The sequence below is a fragment of the Thamnophis sirtalis genome, unplaced genomic scaffold (assembly GCF_051295495.1).
Source record: "Thamnophis sirtalis isolate CommonGarterSnake01/CBP01778 unplaced genomic scaffold, rThaSir2_p1.2 scaffold_2, whole genome shotgun sequence".
Lineage (NCBI taxonomy): Eukaryota > Metazoa > Chordata > Lepidosauria > Squamata > Natricidae > Thamnophis > Thamnophis sirtalis.
This window is the reverse complement of record NW_028261382.1, coordinates 10,045,445-10,063,834: the sequence shown is the minus strand read 5'-3', so window position 1 is coordinate 10,063,834 and position 18,390 is coordinate 10,045,445. Positions and strand designations below refer to the sequence as shown.

The following is an 18,390-nucleotide window of genomic DNA, read 5'->3' as shown; positions in this document are numbered from 1 at the left end:
TGTTTTGTATCTGCATATAAACCTGCTGGCTGGGGAATTCTGCGAGTTGAAGTCCACACATCTTAAAATTGCTAAGTTTTTTTTTTTAAAAAAAATATTTATTTACTTATTTCCAAAACAAACATATATTGTAAAAAGTATATCAGCTGGTTACAAAAAGCTTTTGTGCATCTCTTCCACCATCGAAATTGCTAAGTTTGAGAAATGCTGTAGAATAACCTTCACTGTCACTCACCTTCTCCATATATGTAGATCGTTCCTAGAATTCTTAACAACCTAAAACCTTGACTTTATTTTTCTCTGTCTCACGCACAGACACACACACAAATGCACACTGGTTAAGCAGGTTACAGACGGACCAGCCCAAGTCTGAATGCATACATCTTATGTAATTTATAGAAAATTTACATAAGGATTATAAAAAAATGAAATTAATGGCGGTTCCACACTTCTCTTCCTTTTATTTTGGGTCATTCAATTTAGATTTCCCTGTATAATGAAATTCTGTTGCATTTTATTCTCCATGTCAAATGATTTTAGTCTCCTTTGAGGAAGACTGAAAAAAAGCAAAAGAGGACATTAAAAACCTGATTTCTGCAAAAAAAAAAAAGAAAAAGAAAAAAGAAATGCCACAATGTTAAAAGTGCTGCGAGGCTTTACAAACACACACACACACACACACACACACACACACACACACACACGCACACGCACACCAAAAAAGCATACACCTGTAGAATCCAAACTGCCAAAAAGCAATTGCCTTTGTTTTCAAATAAAACTGAAAAACATCCAATACTGCAGTCATTTCAAACACATCAGGAGAAGTACAGAAATTATTATAGCAGCTGCGGTATGCAATATACTTAATTTTGATGTCTTCCTGGAATATTGGTTCCGATTCAGGCTTTGCACATCTGTTGGCAACCTGGGAGGTGTATTAAAGTGTGCAATTATGTGCAATTTCTTGGCATCCTTGTAGAATGCCTTACGGCAGCCAATCCTTCTCTCGGTGACTCGTGGTAAAGAGAATTGGTGTGTAGTTTTAAATAGAGAATGGAGCCAGTTAATAGAGAATTAGTTGAAGTAGAGAGAGTTAGCTCAAGCTAGATGGATGTGCTTTCCATAGCCGTGGGATGTCGCGATGAGTTTACATACTATCCCCTTTTTGTTTTGGGCCTTATTATGTTCGTAATAACAGACAAAGTGTCCTCCTGTGGCTTTACTCCTGAGTCGGTCCTTGTTCCTTAGCTGTTCCCTTCCCCTGGCAGCTCTGTGCATGCGCACACTGGGAACAGGCTCCAGCCCTGTTCGTCTGCCTCACTGATGTCTGACTCTGAAGGCAGCTGATAACTGGCACACGGCTCTGGTCCCCTCTCTGCCTCCGACACAGAGCCCTCATCAGAGCCTTCCCCAGACTCCAGGATTGGCCCAGGTTCCTCCCCAACCTCCTCACTGTCCGAATCTGCTGCCAGCTCTGCTGGCTTCTGGCTGGCCACCACAGTAGGTACCATCTATACATTGATAGTACTCAGTGATCCTTCTCAACCCCTGGCTAACTAAATGATGACACTGAAGTCCTGCCTCATTGTTGCTGGGGAGATTTGGATGGGGGCAAAATAGACTCCAGCTTAACGACATCAAGATCGAGGCGCTGTGAATTTGCGGTCCAGCTGGATGCTGAGGATTTTCCTCTTTGTAATTCAGGATTCGAAAATCACCTGGCTCCATCAAGAGTGGTGTTGAAAATTCATTTAAATGTTTACTCTTTGCAATCAACTCGTTGCTCCCATGATAGCAGGCAGGCCTAACATTCTTAGAATAGAATAACAGAGTTGGTAGGGACCGTGAAGGTCTTCTAGTCCAACCCCTTGTTTAGGGAGGAAATCTTATACCACTTCAGACAAATGGATATCCAACATCTTCTTAAAAATCTATAGTGTTGGAGCATTCACAACTTCTGGAGGCAAGTTGTTCCACTGATGAATTGTTCTCACTGCCAGGAAATTTCTCCTTAGTTCCAAGTTGCTTCTCTGCTTGATTAGTTTACACCCATTGCTTCTTGTCCTGCCCTCAGGTGCTTTGGAGAATAGCTTGACTCCCTCTTCTTTGTGGCAGCCCCTGAGATATCAGAACATTGCTATTATGTCTCCCCTAGTCCTTCTTTTCATTAAACTAGACATACCCAGTTCCTGCAACCCTTCTTCATATGTTTTAGCCTCCAGTCCCCTAATCAGCTTTGTTGCTCTTCTCTTGCACTCTTTCTAGAGTCTCAACATCTTTTTTACATTGTGGTGACCAAAACTGAATGCAGTATTCCAAGTGTGGCCTTACCAAGGCCTTATAAAGTGGTATTAACCCTTCACGGGATCTTGATTCTATCCCTCTGTTTCTGCAGCCTAGAACTGTGTTGGCTTTTTTGGCAGCTGCTGCACACAGCTGGCTCCTATTTAAATGGTTGTCCACTAGGACTCCAAGATCTCTTTCACAGGTACTACTGTTGAGCAAGGTACCCCCTATACTGTACCTGCGCATTTCGTTTTTCTTGCCTAAATGTAGAACCTTACTCTTTTCACCCTTGAATTTCATTTTATTAGATAGTGCCCAATGTTCAAGTTTGTCAAGATCCTTCTGTATCTTAAGCTTATCTTCTGGAGTGTTGGCTATTCCTGCCAGCTTGGTGTCATCTGCAAATTTGATGAGTTCCCCATTTGTTCCCTCATCCAAATCATTGATGAAGAACATACTTGTTATCTTGTTCTAATAATATACTCTTTGTCTGTTTTGTGTGTCTTCCTTTTCAGGTGATTATAAACAGCACCATCACACCTAACATGACTTTCACAAAAACCTCCCAGAAGTTTGGCCAGTGGGCTGATAGCAGAGCCAACACCGTCTTCGGCCTGGGTTTTTCTTCTGAACTGCAGCTGACAAAGGTAGGGAAATTGGAGTTGACTTTCGTATGCGTTTGGGGGCGGCGGTGGTTGCCAGGGTGTGTGGTTTTTTTTTAAAAAAAATCTTTTTGGTAAACACTGCAATAATCTCACCAAATTAAAAGAAGAGGCATATGGATCCAGTGGGAGTCTTACTGATAAATTGGAACATCTTCCATTTCCCCCCCTTAATTATCAAGCAACTTCTCCCTGGGAAGGTGATTAATTTCCTATAATTAGTGGGTGGGAAGTGGCTTGTGGGTGGTGCTAATGATCTTTTTTTTTCTATTTTAATTATTTTGGGGATGCCTGATGCTCTACCCCTTCTTTGGAATAATCTGCCCCTGCAAATCGCTGTATGCGGATCTCTTTATTTCTCAAGTCCAGGGGTGTCAAAACTCGATTTCATTGAGGGCCGCATCAGGGTTGCGTTTGACTTTGGGGGGAATAGGGTGGGTGTGGTCACTTGTGTCGGGGGTGCCCGTGGCGGCCCGAGCACTCTGCCAGTGAAAACGGGCTCCCAAGCTCCATTTTCAGCTGCGACGGCTTCCTGCAACTCCTCTGCCAGTGTAAATAGAGCCTGGAAGGGCCACCCACCCATTCAGCTAGTTCGGACTGGTTCAGGCGAACCGGTAGCAGAAATTTTTGAGTAGTTCAGAGTAGCAATAGCAATAGCAGTTAGACTTATATACCACTTCATAGGACTTTCAGCCCCCTCTAAGCGGTTTACAGAGTCAGCATATTGCCCCAAACAACAATCCGGGTCCTCATTTTACCCACCTCGGAAGGATGGAAGGCTGAGTCAACCCTGAGCCGGTGAGATTTGAACAGCCGAACTGCAGAACTGCAGTCAGCTGAAGTAGCCTGCAGTGCTGCATTTAACCACTGCGCCACCTCTTGATTGGCCCCGTCCTCCCACCCCCATTGTTTCCTGTCTTATAGTCCCTTGTGGTTTTTTTTTAGCTCAGCTGATTTACACAGCAAAAAAACAAACAAACAGCTGAGCTCACCAGCGCTGACACCAACCGCGGTCTTTGAGTGTTGCGCATACATGTGAAGCGCACGTTAGGCATCCGCGCAAAGCGGGAGCGCAAGCCATGCTCTCATAGAATCAGTACGAAAAGATTTGGAATCCCACCACTGCACTGCGTGCTGGTCCTTTGCTGTTTCCAGGTGGCTCCGCTGGCAAGATCCGGCCCCCGGGCCGTGAGTTTGACACGCCTGCTCTAGTCCATCCCAAGACGGATTCATTGGGGTAGACTTGATTTTTTAAATTCTTCTCCCTTCCCTGACGATCGGTGGAAAACTATCAAGGAATCTTGCTTATCAACGGAAGGAGATAATTACTTGATTCATTCTTTTAGTTAGTTCCCTAGTCCATCTTTCTTCCAGGAACTCAGATGCTTCCTTGGTGAGGTTTATCTCCCGAAAGCCAACCCTGTGAAATACATTGGACTGAGACATTGTCCATGGATATTCTGTCTTTAGCCATGCTTTTTCCTCCCTGTATCAGGGGTGAAATCCTACTGGTTTGGGCTGGTTCACTGGAACCGGCAGTAAACTTAAATGGTAGAAACCATGCAGCACAGCTAATTGTAGCACAGCTGATCGTCGGGACTTTAAAAAAAAACTTTTGAAAGCATTTTTTTACTATCTGTTCGGGCGAACCGGTAGTTCCGACGAACAGCTGTGCAACAATCAGCTGTGCCCTGTGATTTATATTTGCTAGAATTCTGATTTATAGCAAATCTAAATTGCGCGGAACAGCTGTTCCCTCCCCCCTGCTGTGCTACTTACCTTTGCAGAAAAAGCTTCTTTTTTAAAAAAAATAATATTTTTATTGTTTTTACATTTAAAACGGTGCAGCACCACGGATGTCAGCATTCCAAATATCATGCAGAATTAAATCAGAGTCGAAGGCAAAACTATGCTTAAAGTTCCAATTTAATAAAGCAGACATGTTGGCATTGTGCGGTGGGATTCCAACTCTGGAAGTTACATCAGAATCCCACCCAGTTAAAAGTTCATGATCTTGTCCCCACACCCACAGTCCATCACATGGTCCAATCTTCTTTTTCCACGCTGGCGTCTCCACCCAGCTGCTTCCGGTCAGGTGTGAAAGTGTGGAGACAAAGGATGACCTTGGCTTCTAGTAAAGAATGAAAACAATACATTCCACAATCCTACTCCTTCTATTCCCCCCTCCCATCGACTATACTAAAGAAACAGCATAATGAAATAAGAGAAAGTGTGGCAGGCCAAAATTCTAAAAGGAATATAAATGCAGACCTGACCATACAATCACATTATATACAGATAATCTCATCCAGTAGCTATTAGCCTACTTAATACATTATCTATCCTTCTATCCAATCACATTATTTATAATTTGTTCCAGTCTTGTCACCTTGTGTTATACCAAGAATAAAATCTCTTCCAAACTTCATAATATTCTGATTCCCCTTTATTTTTTAGTTTGAGGGTCAGCCTGTCTGCTTCCGCACACAGGCCAAAATTTTCCTGATTATGTCTAACTTTGATGGTGTATTTTCTTTTTTCCAATACTGGGAATAAATTATACACACCGCAGTTAATACATAATTAGATAAAGCACATCTTTCTTATGCCCATCCGGTGTTCTGGTTTGAACAAAATTTGATCTCTCACCATTGGTTCCAACCATGATTCTATCATTTTCCAGTATCTTTTTGCCTCATTGCATGTCCACCACATATGATAAATGGTGCCTGGTGTTTTTTTGCACTTCAGACAATCAGCTATGCCACAATCAGTAAACTGTAGTTGTCTTCATTCACATTTGCACGTCTTGTTTTGATTTCATTCAACATTAAATCCATGGCATATTTAATTGCCTCCCCCTTCCAACAAGAGAGGCGTGGCAATTGGGTAATAGTTTTCAGAAAACCCTATCTTGAGCCATTCCAAACATCTGGAAGTCCCAAAGTCCAGAAGCAATTATTTTGAATGCAAAATAATAATAATAAGGAGAATCCATGTTTGCTTTTAGGTTATGTCCACTTTAGAAGAGAATTCTTTATTGGCCAAGTGTGATTGGACACACAAGGGATTTGTCTTTGGTGCATATGCTCTCAGTGTACATAAGGAGAATAAAATACATCCATCAAGAATAAAAAGATACAACACTTGATAGTGATAGTCAAGGTTACTAATAAGCTATCAAATCGTACTAGGAAACAAATAAAACAATATAAATTGGAAGATACAAGCAACATGGTTTTAGGCATAAGTGGGGAAAGATAGATACTAGGAAGGAAGAGAAGAATAATAGTAATACATTCTTGGTAAACTATTGACAGTGTTGTGGGAATTATTTCTTAAGCAGAGTGATGGCGTTTGGGGAAAAAAAACCTGTCCTTATGTTTAGTTGTTCTGCTGTGCAGTGGCCTAAAGCCTCGTTTTGAGGACAGAGGTTGAAACAATTTATGTCCAGGATGCGAGGGGTTCTGTAGATATTTTCACTCGTGCAGTATACAGGTCCTCAATGGAAGGCAGGTTGGTAGCAAATGTGGTGGTTTTGTTTTTGTTTTGCAGTTCTAATTATCCGTTGAAGTCTATGTTTGTCTTGTTTGGTGCAGATGACAGACTAAATAATTCCTCTGTAGAACTGAATCTACGTAGTCCTACTGAAATGGAGGCGGGAGGGAACTGTGTCTAATGGAAAATTGTGGAGTCCTTGATGCTCTCTGAGCTTGGTTATCTTCTTGCAGACATTTCATTGCCCCAATTTTACCCAACGAGGTTTAATGAAAGGTCTGCAATCTTGAGCTTTCTCTTTATTTGTTTTAAAAACCCCTGCAAATTGTAGACGTGTAACATTCAAGACTGAGCTGGAGTAGGGGGAACAAAGGGCAATCCAAGAAAATGGGGCTTAGAAGACACTCGGTGTGAATGTGGAGGACAAACCATCTCACAAGATGTCCTCCAATATGTACGGAGGATGAACTCATGCTGGCGGGAGAAATCTTGAACTACGAATATTCTTTTCTATGGGTAATGGAGAATTCCGAGGTGGCCACGGAAAATGGTAGGAAATCACTTGGAAAAGTACCACGATCCATTTTAGATGAACCGGGAAGCCTCATTTAGGCTTTTCAGAAGAAAAACAAGAAGTTATTTATTTTTCCAATCAATCTCAGGTAGAGGAGAATGATAGAGGGGAAAATGTACTGGTTCTGGTTAATAGCAATAGCAATAGCAGTTAGACTTATATACCGCTTCATAGGGCTTTCAGCCCTCTCTAAGCGGTTTACAGAGTCAGCATATTGCCCCCAACAACAATCTGGGTCCTCATTTTACCCACCTCGGAAGGATGGAAGGCTGAGTCAACCCTGAGCCGGTGAGATTTGAACAGCCGAACTGCAGAACTGCAGTCAGCTGAAGTAGCCTGCAGTGCTGCATTTAACCACTGCGCCACATCTGCTCTTAAGGGTTAAGGGTCTAAGAAGAATTAGCTGTGAATACCATAGTCACTCAGGGATGTGGTGGCTTAGTGGCTAAGATGTTGTGCTTGTCGATCAGAAAGGTCAGCAGTTCGGCGGTTCGAATCCCTAGCGCTGCGTAATGGAGTGAGCTCCTGTTACTTGTCCCAGCTTCTGCCAATCTAGCAGTTCGAAAGCAGATAAAAAATAGCAATAGCAATAGCAATAGCAGTTAGACTTATATACTGCTTCATAGGGCTTTCAGCCCTCTCTAAGCAGTTTACAGAGTCAGCATATCGCCCCCACAGTCTGGGTCCTCATTTTACCCACCTCGGAAGGATGGAAGGCTGAGTCAACCTTGAGCCTGGTGAGATTAGAACCGCTGAACTGCAGATAACAGTCAGCTGAAGTGGCCTGCAGTACTACACCCTAACCACTGTGCCACCTCGGCTCCTGCAAGTAGAAAAATAGGAACCACCTTTGGTGGGAAGGTAACCGCGTTCCGTGCACCTTTGGCGTTTAGTGATGCTGGCCACATGACCATGGAGACGTCTTTGGACAGCGCTGGCTCTTTGGCTTTGAAGTGAAGATGAACACTGCCCCCTAGAGTTGGGAATGACTAGCACATATGTGCGAGGGGAACCTTTACCTTTACCATTGTCACATGCCTCAACTCTAACTGGAAAAGCCGTTTACAACAATGAAAAATAAATAAAAAGAATGTTGTAGGGCAGACCAAGCTGGCTTCGTAAATATGCACAAGCACCCATTCCTGAAACACAGGCCTGAATTTCAACGACCCCCAAGACATTCTCTGACAGGCATCCAATTAAGAGACTTATAAACGCCACTTCTTAAGACAACATCCAAGACTTTGCACCTCTGTTCTGCAACCACGAAATAGTCAACTATCAAATCATTCGACAGCTTCCCCCCAAAATGATATATTGGAGCATTTTGCCTTCATTAGCAGGGCTGATGGGAGCTGCAGTCCACCGTCTTGAGATGGCATTCTCAGGGAAATAATACCTTGAAGAAAGTCTTGCTTTCCAACCCACTTTGACGAATTCTCACTTCACAATCCATGTCTATTTTATGAGTCACAAAGCCTCTCTTCCCACCACCCGATGAATGTTTAAGATGACCCAGAAGGAAAATGATCAAACCTAGGAACGTGTAATAATGTCCTTAATGAACTCGTTTCATTTAATTTTAATTATCTTGAAACAGCAAAGAGGGCAGCTCTGACGCAGCATCCATGTTGGCTGGTTTTTTGCAAAGATAATGGGGGTGGGAAAATAGGATATTTGTTTTCTTTTTTCCCCCTCCTCAAATCTAGCAATAACTTTCAGTGATGGATTACCGCAAATCTAAGTTTTAAATGTGATCTCAGCCACAGGGTTACTGTAAGGCTAACTGACAAATTATATTCACAGCCAGGATTTATAGCTCTTGCTTTCAAATGAATATTTATTCCCATTTTCGCCCTGCCCTGTTACAGCCAATAAAAGGATGCTTTGGTGGGAAAGAAATTGGAGGGGTGGAAGAGGCCCACAGCCAAAGGGAGGGGAAAAAATAATGATAATGCATATTTGCACTTCAGTTGAAAGAAAAACATGTTTTTGGTTTCCTTTTTGCATTTTATCTGCTCTTTTATTGCTCTTCCTTCCCTCCCTCTGACATTGTAGGTTGGTGTGTGAGGGATCATGAAATGATGAGTAGGGGGTTAAATATTGTTTCCTTTGCATTTGTTCTATGCATTTCTCCTTCCTCTTACCCTCCTTTTCATTTTCATTTTCATCTCTTCTTTTTTCCTCCTCATTCTTCTTTTCCCTTTCCTTCCTCCCTTTCCTCTTCTTCCTCTTTACTTTCAGCTTCATCTCTTTCCTCTTCCTGTTCCTTTCCTCCTTCATCCTCCTTCTCCTTCCTCCATTTCTTCCTCTCCCCTCTATTTTGACCTTCACCTCTACCCTTTTTCTACCTTCTCCTCCTCCTTTCTTTTTCCTCCTCTCAATTCATTTTCAGTCTCATATCTCCCCTCTTCTTTCTCCTTTTCCTTTCCCTTCCTTTCTTTCCTCCTCCATCCCTTCATTTTCTTGTCTTCCTCTCTCTTGTTTCTTTTCCTTCTCTGTTTCCTTCTCCTTCACTGATGATGTTGTCTTGTTTGGGTAATGAAACATCTGTAAAAAAACAAGCAAGCTCAGAGAGCACTAAGGATGATCATCTTCTTCTTCTTCTTCTTCTTCTTCTTCTTCTTCTTCTTCTTTTTCTTCTTCTTCTTCTTCTTCTTCTTCTTCTTCTTTCTCCTCCTCTTCTTCTCCTCTTCCTCCCCCCTCTCCTCCTCCTTTCTTCCTTCTTCTCCTCTTTTAAGAATATTCCATTTCAGTTCAGCAATATACTGCACACCTGCTTTTGCCTCTCTTAATATTCTTAAATTTGGAATTATCCAGTCTTGTGGCGAAACAGAGATCCACTGGTATCCATTAGAGTACAGCTGGAGGTGTGGCTCTTGGGCTTTGCATTTGGCACTAATTTGCATCCAGATCTTATCTTTCAGCAACTTATTATACTTATTGGCATAAAAACCTGTTGTGGCCCAGCAGGAGCCATTGGAGCTGCCACCAGACTCCGACAGCGAGGGGCTCTATGAGTCGGTTCTGGAGGATGTGGAGGACCCTGGACAGGGTTCCGACTCCGAGCAGGGTGCAGAGAGGCTGGTTGGCCACCAGGAGGAGCCTGAGCCTTGGACCAGTGCGGAGGAGACAAGGGAGTGTGATCCAGACGTCATGCATTGGAGCAGTGGGGAGGAGCTAAGGGAGTTGTTCCTGGATGCCCGGCAACGCCGGGCAGATCGACATAGAGAGCAGCTACGCAGTTACAAAAGATAATTGGACCCAGGTGATTGTAATTAGGCTCCTCTCAAGATAGTATTTAAGGAGAGACTGGGAGGGGCCTGGTTTTGCAGGATTCAACGTCATTCCTAACGCTGGAGAAGCTGTTATCTGTCGAAGTCTGAGTTGCTGCCAAGGTTCTTATCTGTTTATTACGCTTGGCTTTCAGCCACCGAGGTTTTGGTTTCTTGCTAATAAAGTGCTGTGAAATTCCAGTTAAGCTTGTCTCGGCATTGGTTACTGGACGGAGGAGGGGGTCAGGACAAAAACCTACAGCAAAAAAACCCAATACTCTGTAGTACTCTTGAACTAAAGGTGCGGCTTTCATTCACATAGGGGGAGGGGGCAGTGTTGCTCCTTACCACGTACCAACAACAGAAAAGTAAATAAGAGTAGGTGGTAATAAACTGCATGGTTCATAGATTTTCAGGGCAGGGGTGGGAAATCAGGATTTGCTGAATAACTACTGGTGTTTTTGCATATAATAAACCATAAACCATGGTTTGCAAGCTGCAGGCTAAGCAAAAACTGAATGACGGATTATCTTATTGGGTAAATTCTTAAAAGCCAACAAATGCTACATTAAAACAGTTAGAGACTGTAAGGTGCTGTACAACACTTTCTTATAGAGCAGTGATAGATAACCTTTACCAGACCGAGTGTCCAAAGGGCCTGAACCCCCAAAATGCGATGCATGCGTGCCCCCCGAATGCACTCTGCCCCCGTGCATGCATGTGCAGCCCCTGCATGCACCTCCCACCTCTGTGCATGCATGGCAGAGACCCAAAGACCAGCTTGCCAGTGGGAGGTATGCATGCATGCGTGGCAGAGCTGAACTAGAGTGACGGCTCGCGGGCCCACAGAGAGGGCGCTGCATGCCACCTCTGGCACCTGTGCCATAAGTTCGCCGTCACGGTTCTAGAGGAACAGAAAGTGCATCTATTTACCCTTTTTCCAATGTCTATTCCCCCCCCCCTTTCCTACTCTTTTCCTATTCATGGAGATGAATTCTGAATTGGACAACTCAACATGTCTTATGTCTGTGTATGCCTACGTTTATAGCAGTTCGCGAGCAGCTGCTTATGAGACCAAGATGTAACCCACAGGGGTGAAATTCATTTTTTTTACTACCGGTTCTGTGGGCGTGGTGTGGCGGGCGTGGTGTGGCTTGGTGGGCGTGGCTTGGTGGGTGTGGCAGGGGAAGGTTACTGCAAAATCCCCATTCCCACCACACTCCAGGGGAAAGTTACTGCAAAATCCCCATTCCCACTCCAGGGGAAGGTTACTGCAAAATCCTCATTCACTCCTCACTCCAGGGGAAGGATGCTGTAAAATCCCCATTCCCCACCCTCCAGAGGAAGGATACTGCAAAATCCCCATTCCCTCCCCACTCCAGAGGAAGGATACTGCAAAATCCCTATTCCCTCCTCACTCCAGAGGAAGGATACTGCAAAATCCCCATTCCCTCCCCACTCCAGAGGAAGGATACTGCAAAATCCCTGTTCCCTCCCCACTCCAGAGGAAGGATACTGCAAAATCCCTATTCCCTCCTCACTCCAGAGGAAGGATACTGCAAAATCCCCATTCCCTCCCCACTCCAGAGGAAGGATACTGCAAAATCCCTATTCCCTCCTCACTCCAGAGGAAGGATACTGCAAAATCCCCATTCCCTCCCCACTCCAGGGGAAGGATACTGCAAAAACCCCATTCCCACCACACTCTGGGGCCAGCCAGAGATGGAATTTGCCAGTTCTACAAACTACTCAAAATTTCTGCTACCGGTTCTACAAACTACTCAACATTACCACTACCGGTTCTCCAGAACCTGTCAGAACCTGCTGGATTTCACCCCTGATAACCCACTGTAAAATGCACTTCCCCAGTTACACAGCTCTAGAATCCAAAAATTAAGGCAACATTTTGATCTTTGTGCTCCCGCTTAGTTTGCTGAGAAGTTCCAGGAGGTGAAGGAAGCCGCTCGACTGGCCAGAGACCGGTCACAAGAAAAAATGGAAACTTCCAGTAACCATTCGCAGGTAAGTCACGATCGGTTCTCTATTCAAAGATGGGGGAAGGACTGATTGGTCGCGTCAAGCTTGCGAAAGACAAAATGGCAAGTTTTTATATGAAAGCTTTTTTATTTTATTTTATTTTATCAATTTCATATATACATTCACAATTATATGATCTCATAACTGTTATTAATAATATGTATTTATAACAATTTTTCCCTACAGTTGACAATATACTTGAAGATTGCTTTTTTAACATCCCATAGATCCATCTTATCTTACAATGGTCCTACTTCTTCTTCCCTCCCTCCCTCTTTCTTTCCCTCGTTTCTTCTCTCCTACTCCCCTTCCTTCCCTCCCTCCTTCTCCTTCCCTCCTACCTTCCCTCCCTCCTTTCTTTTCTCCTTCTCTCCTTCCTTTCCCCCTTCCTTTCCTCCTTCCTTCCCCCCTTCCTTCTCTCCTACATTCCCTCCTTCCTTCCCTCCTTTCTTCTCTCCTTCCCTCCTTCCTTTCCCCCTTCCTTTCCTCCTTCCTTCCCCCCTTCCTTCTCTCCTACATTCCCTCCTTCCTTCCCTCCTTTCTTCTCTCCTTCTCTCCTTCCTTCCCTCTATATGAAAGCTTTTAAGATCTTGAAATGAACTTAAATTAAAGCATTGACCGAGGGGAAAAACAAAACAATTCCCAGTAGATTGGCTGAGTTTAAACATTGGAAACGAATGCTTTGGTTACGATGTTTTTTCTTTTCTTTTGCCCTCTTGAAATCTTATCATGCAGGAATCGGGCCGTGAAACTCCGTGTTCTACCCGAACATCCAGTGTGAACGGAACGGATGAGGAGAAAAGCTCACACGGGGGTCCCAGTGATGCGCAGCTAAAAATGGAAAACGACAAACTCAGGATTGCTCTTGCCCAGAGGTGAAGCAATTTTCAAGAGTCATTCATGAATCATGGGTGACTCTCGTGACAAGATCTGGCAGCACACAAAAAAAAAATTGCGGGGAGGAAAGTGGGAGAAAGCTACTGTTCTTTTCATCAGGAAATGTTATCCACTGTTTAGGGACATGTAAAGAGTTCTTTTCTCTTTTATAAACTTTGGAGGGGCGTGGTGGCTCAGTGGCTAAGACGCCGATCAGAAAAGTCAGCAGGTCGGCAGTTTGAATCCCTAGCTCCATGTAATGGAGTGAGCTCCCGTTCCTTGTCCCAGCTTCTGCCAACCTAACAGTTTGAAAGCACATTAAAAAATGCAAGTAGAAAAATAGGAACCACCTTTGGTGGGAAGGTTACAGTGTTCTGTGCGCTTTCGGTGTTTAGTCATGCCGGCCCCATGACCACGAAGAACGTCTTCGGACAACACTGGCTCTTCGGCTTTGAAAAGTTAAAAGTTAAAAGAGGAACATGGGAAGGAAGGAAGGAAGAAAGGAAGGAAGGAAGGAAGGGAAGTCTCAAGGGTCCAAGTAAGAGACCCAATGAAATCAATGACAGAAAGGAAGGAAGGAAGGAATGGAGAAAGAAAGAAAAAAGAAAGAGAAAGAAAGAAAGAAAGAAAGAAAGAAAAAAGAAAGTGTCAAGGGTCCAAGTAACAGACACAATGAAATCAATGACAGAAAGGAAGGAAGGAAGAAAGGGAGGGAGGGAGGGAGGGAGGGAGAAAGAAACAAAAAAGAAAGAAAGAAAGAGAAAGAAAGAGAAAGACAAAGAGAAAGAAAGAAAGAAAGAAAGAGTCAAGGGTCCAAGTAACAGACCCAATGAAATCAATGACAGAAAGGAAGGAAGGAAGGAAGGAAGGAAGGAAGAAATAAAAAAGGAAGAAAGAAAGAGAGAGAAAGAGAAAGAAAGAAAGAAAGAAAGTGTCAAGGGTCCAAGTAACAGACCCAATGAAATCAATGACAGAAAGGAAGGAAGGAAGGAAGGAAGGAAGGAAGGAAGGAAGGAAGGAAGGAGAAAGAAATAAAAAAGAAAGAAAGAAAGAAAGAGAAAGAGAAAGAAAGAAAGAAAGAAAGTGTCAAGGGTCCAAGTAACAGACCCAATGAAATCAATGACAGAAAGGAAAGAAGGAAAGAAGGAAGGGAGGGAGGGAGGGAGGGAGGAGGGGAGGGGCAGAAAGGAAAGGAAAAAAACCATAACAAAGAAAAAGGAAAAAAATCTTTAAAGAAGCAACTTTATTGCATTTATAGACTATTAATATCATTTTCTTCTCTCAAAATTACATAATATAGGTCCCTTTTCCCTATATGCTTTCCCCTTTCAGTCTGGAAATCACCAGCTTATTCTTATCCATCTTCAGCAAAAATAATAATAATAATAATAATAATCCAAAGAGGATTACCAATCTTAAATAAAAAATAATTGCAATTTTTTCTATCCCTAATCAAACAAGTCAAGCCAGCCATTTTTTTTTTTTTTTTGGCAAGTTCTACTTTCTCCACGATCGGCTTCTCCACTGTGGCGAGAGGCCCTTTCCTCCTGCAGGGTTGGATTGAGGGTAGGACCCTAAAATCAAACCAAATGGCACAATTGGAACGTATCCATTTTTGATGCCACCGTTGGAGGGAGATCGATGATAACTGCAGCTCCATGATGTGAGCATGTTCTGAACGGTGAAAGTTTCTGCTTGCTCCAAGAGCTTTTGAGGGCCAATATCCAGCATCTGGTGGCCACATATGGTGCTTCACAAGTCCAACATAGCAAAATGTTTTTCAGTTTGTTTTCAGTTTTTGTCCTCGGAGAAGAGTTCATGCCTTACACAGTGCACAGATTCACACATTTTATTTCGTACCAGATTGATACAAGTTAGGGCATATTTATACGAAGGACCAGAGTAGACAGGATAGCCGTCTTCCAATATCTCAGGGGTTGCCACAAAGAAGAGGGAGTCAAGCTATTCTCCAAGGCACCTGAGGGCAGGACAAGAAGCAATGGGTGGAAACTAATCAAGGAGAGAAGCAACTTGGAACTAAGGAAGAATTTCCTGACAATTAGAACAATTCATCAGTGGAACAGCCTGCCTCCAGAAGTTGTGAATGCCCCAACACTGGAAGTTTTTAAGAAGATGTTGGATAACCATTTGTCTGTAGTGGTGTAGGGTTTCCTGCCTAAGCAGGGGGTTGGACTAGAAGACCTCCAAGGTCCCTTCCAACTCTGCTATTCTATACCTCTTTTACAAGAATTCTTTCTAACCAAAAGGATGTAATTTTTTTAAATTTTATTTTATTTTATCAATTTCATATATACATTCACAATTATATGATCTCATAACTGTTATTAATAATATGTATTTATAACAATTTTCCCTACTGTTAACAATATACTTGAAGATTGCTTTTTTTAACATCCCATAGGTCCATCTTATCTTCTTCTTCGGTCCTACTTCTTCTTCCCTCCCTCCCTCTTTCCTTCCCTCGTTTCTTCTCTCCTACTCCCCTTCCTTCCCTCCCTCCTTCCCCTTCCCTCCTTCCTTCCCTCCCTCCTTTCTTTTCTCCTTCTCTCCTTCCTTTCCCCCTTCCTTTCCTCCTTCCTTCCCCCCTTCCTTCTCTCCTGCATCCCCTCCTTCCTTCCCTCCTTTCTTCTCTCCTTCTCTTCTTCCTTCCCTCCTTCCGAGAAGGATGTAAATTAACTTTACAATGTACAAGGCAAATTGTAGACATGTTTGGATAACCCTGGTTCTTTTTTCTTTTTTCTTTTGTTTTTGCATCTTGAGGGGACTAAACAATATTAAATAATCATGAGAGTGCCCTCTTTTAATTTGCAAGAGGGTAGGAATGCAACAAAACGAGGAACCTAATGGCGATACATAACACTCATTTATTTTGTTTAGCCCGGAAAAATCCGTTAATTGCACAGGTGGAATCAAGGAAGGGCATTGCTCTTTTGTTACTTTTGAAAAAAAAGCAATTCACAATTCAGCTTGTACTGACAAATTTCAAGGCTGCCTGTGTGCATTTTCTCATCTTCAGTAGCTCCAATGTGAAGAAATGGGAAACAGAACTGCAGGCATTAAGAGAGAGCAACGCCAGGCTCACCACGGCTCTGCAGGAATCTGCGGCTAGCATAGAACACTGGAAAAAGCAGTTTTCCATCAGCAAAGACGAAAACGATCAACTGCGGAGTAAGGTACAGGATGCCGCAAATGAAAGCTGTAGAAAATGTATGATGATGTAGAAAAGATGTGGAGACTCTAGAAAGAGGGCAGAGAAGAGCAACGAAGATAATTAGGGGACTGGAGGCTAAAACATACGAGGAACGGTTGCAGGAACTGGGTAGGTCTAGTTTAATGAAAAGAAGGACTAGGGGAGACATGTTTGATGTTTGATGTTTAATAAATTTATAGGCCGCCCAATCCCGAAGGACTCCGGGCGGCTTACAACAATACATTTAAAAATAGAAGTTAAAAGCACAAAAACATAGATTAAAAAGACCACAACATACACCCAGTCTGATCGGGGCTGGAACTCAATCGTGAGTTCAACAGCCCGGGGCCTGCTGGAATAGCCATGTCTTAAGAGCCTTACGGAAGGCCATGAGAGTGGGTAGGGTCTGGATCTCGGGGGGCAGTTTATTCCAGAGGGTCAGAGCGGCTACAGAGAAGGCCCTCCCCTGGGTAGTTGCCAGCCGACATTGTCTGGCTGACGGCACCCGGAGAAGGCCCTCCCTGTGCGATCTTATCGGTCGTTGGGAAGTATGTGGCAGAAGACGGTTTCGCAGATATCCGGGTCCTAGGCCATGTAGGGCTTTAAAGGTGATAACCAGCACCTTGAATTGTGCCCGGAGACCAATGGGAAGCCAGTGCAGCTCGCGGAGGATAGGTGTGATGTGGGTGTACCTTGGTACACCCAATATCGCTCGCGCGGCTGCATTCTGGACTAGTTGTAGTCTCCGAACACTTTTCAGGCGCAGCCCCATGTAGAACATGATAGCAATGTTCCGATATCTCAGGGGCTGCCACAAAGAAGAGGGAGTCAAGCTATTCTCCAAAGCATCTGAGGGCAGGAGAAGAAGCAATGGGTGTAAACTAATCAAGGAGAGAAGCAACTTGGAACTAAGGAGAAATTTCCTGACAGTGAGAACAATGAGTGGAACAACTTGCTGAGTCAACCTTGAGCCGATCAGAGTAGAACTCCTAGCTGTCGGCAGAGTTAGCCCACAATAGTGCATTCTAACCACTGCACCATGAGAAAGGAGAATGAGAAAGGGAATCAGAGAGGAAGGAAGGAAGGAAGGAAGGAAGGAAGGAAGGAAGGAAGGAAGGAAGGAATAGCAACAGCACTTAGGCTTATATACCGCTTCACAGTGTTTTCAACCTTGAGCCGATTAGGTTTGAACTCCTGGCTTTGGGCAGAGTTAGCCTGCAATAGTGCATTCTAACCTCTGCGCCATGAGAAAGGGAATCAGAGAGGAAGGAAGGGAAAGAAGGAAGGAAGGAAGGAAGGAAGGAAGGAAGGAAGGAAGGAAGGAAGGAATAACAATAGCACTTAGGCTTATATACTGCTTCATAGTGCTTTCAACCTTGAGCTGATCAGGGTCGAACTCCTGGCTGTGGGCAGAGTTAGCCCACAATAGTGCGTTCTAACCACTGCACCATGAGAAAGGAGAATGAGAAAGGGAATCAGAGATGAAGGAAGGAAGGAAGGAATAGCAATAGCACTTAGGCTTATATACCGCTTCACAGTGCTTTCAACCTTGAGCCGATCAGGATCGAACTCCTGGCTTTGGGCAGAGTTAGCCCCCTGCAATGCTGCATTCTAACCCCTGCACCACCGGGGCTCATTATAAGAAGGGATGTATAGCACCACGTTCTCAAACTCCATTCGAGAGTCTCCTTCAGGGACAAAGTTTAAAGAGGCCCTGTGTTTTCTTTCTTTAAGATCACGGAGCTGGAAGAACAGTGCAACGAAATCGATAAGGAGCGCGACCGGAACGCACAGCTTAGCAGGCGTCTTCAGGATCTGGAAACAGAACTTCAGGATAAGGAATTGGTAGGTAAAGCTATGAACGGAAGGAAAAGGCTATTGTACGCTTGGTCAAAACGAATCTTTGGGGAAAGTAGAGATGCCAACGTAAGATTTGTTGGGGAAGAATTACTGCATTGGGTCAGTCTC

At 43.7% G+C, this 18,390-nt stretch overlaps 1 protein-coding gene across 1 annotated transcript in view; it reads left to right on the top strand.

Moving 5' to 3' along the window:
* HOMER2 (homer scaffold protein 2) overlaps positions 1-18,390 on the top strand; it is a 91,487-nt gene that overhangs the window by 62,732 nt on the left and 10,365 nt on the right. The window contains exons 3-7 of the mRNA XM_087704251.1: positions 2,805-2,936; positions 12,228-12,320; positions 13,071-13,210; positions 16,249-16,405; positions 18,157-18,267. Of these exons, the coding sequence (XP_087560377.1) occupies positions 2,805-2,936; positions 12,228-12,320; positions 13,071-13,210; positions 16,249-16,405; positions 18,157-18,267 (633 nt within the window). The remainder of the gene's footprint in view (positions 1-2,804; positions 2,937-12,227; positions 12,321-13,070; positions 13,211-16,248; positions 16,406-18,156; positions 18,268-18,390) is intronic.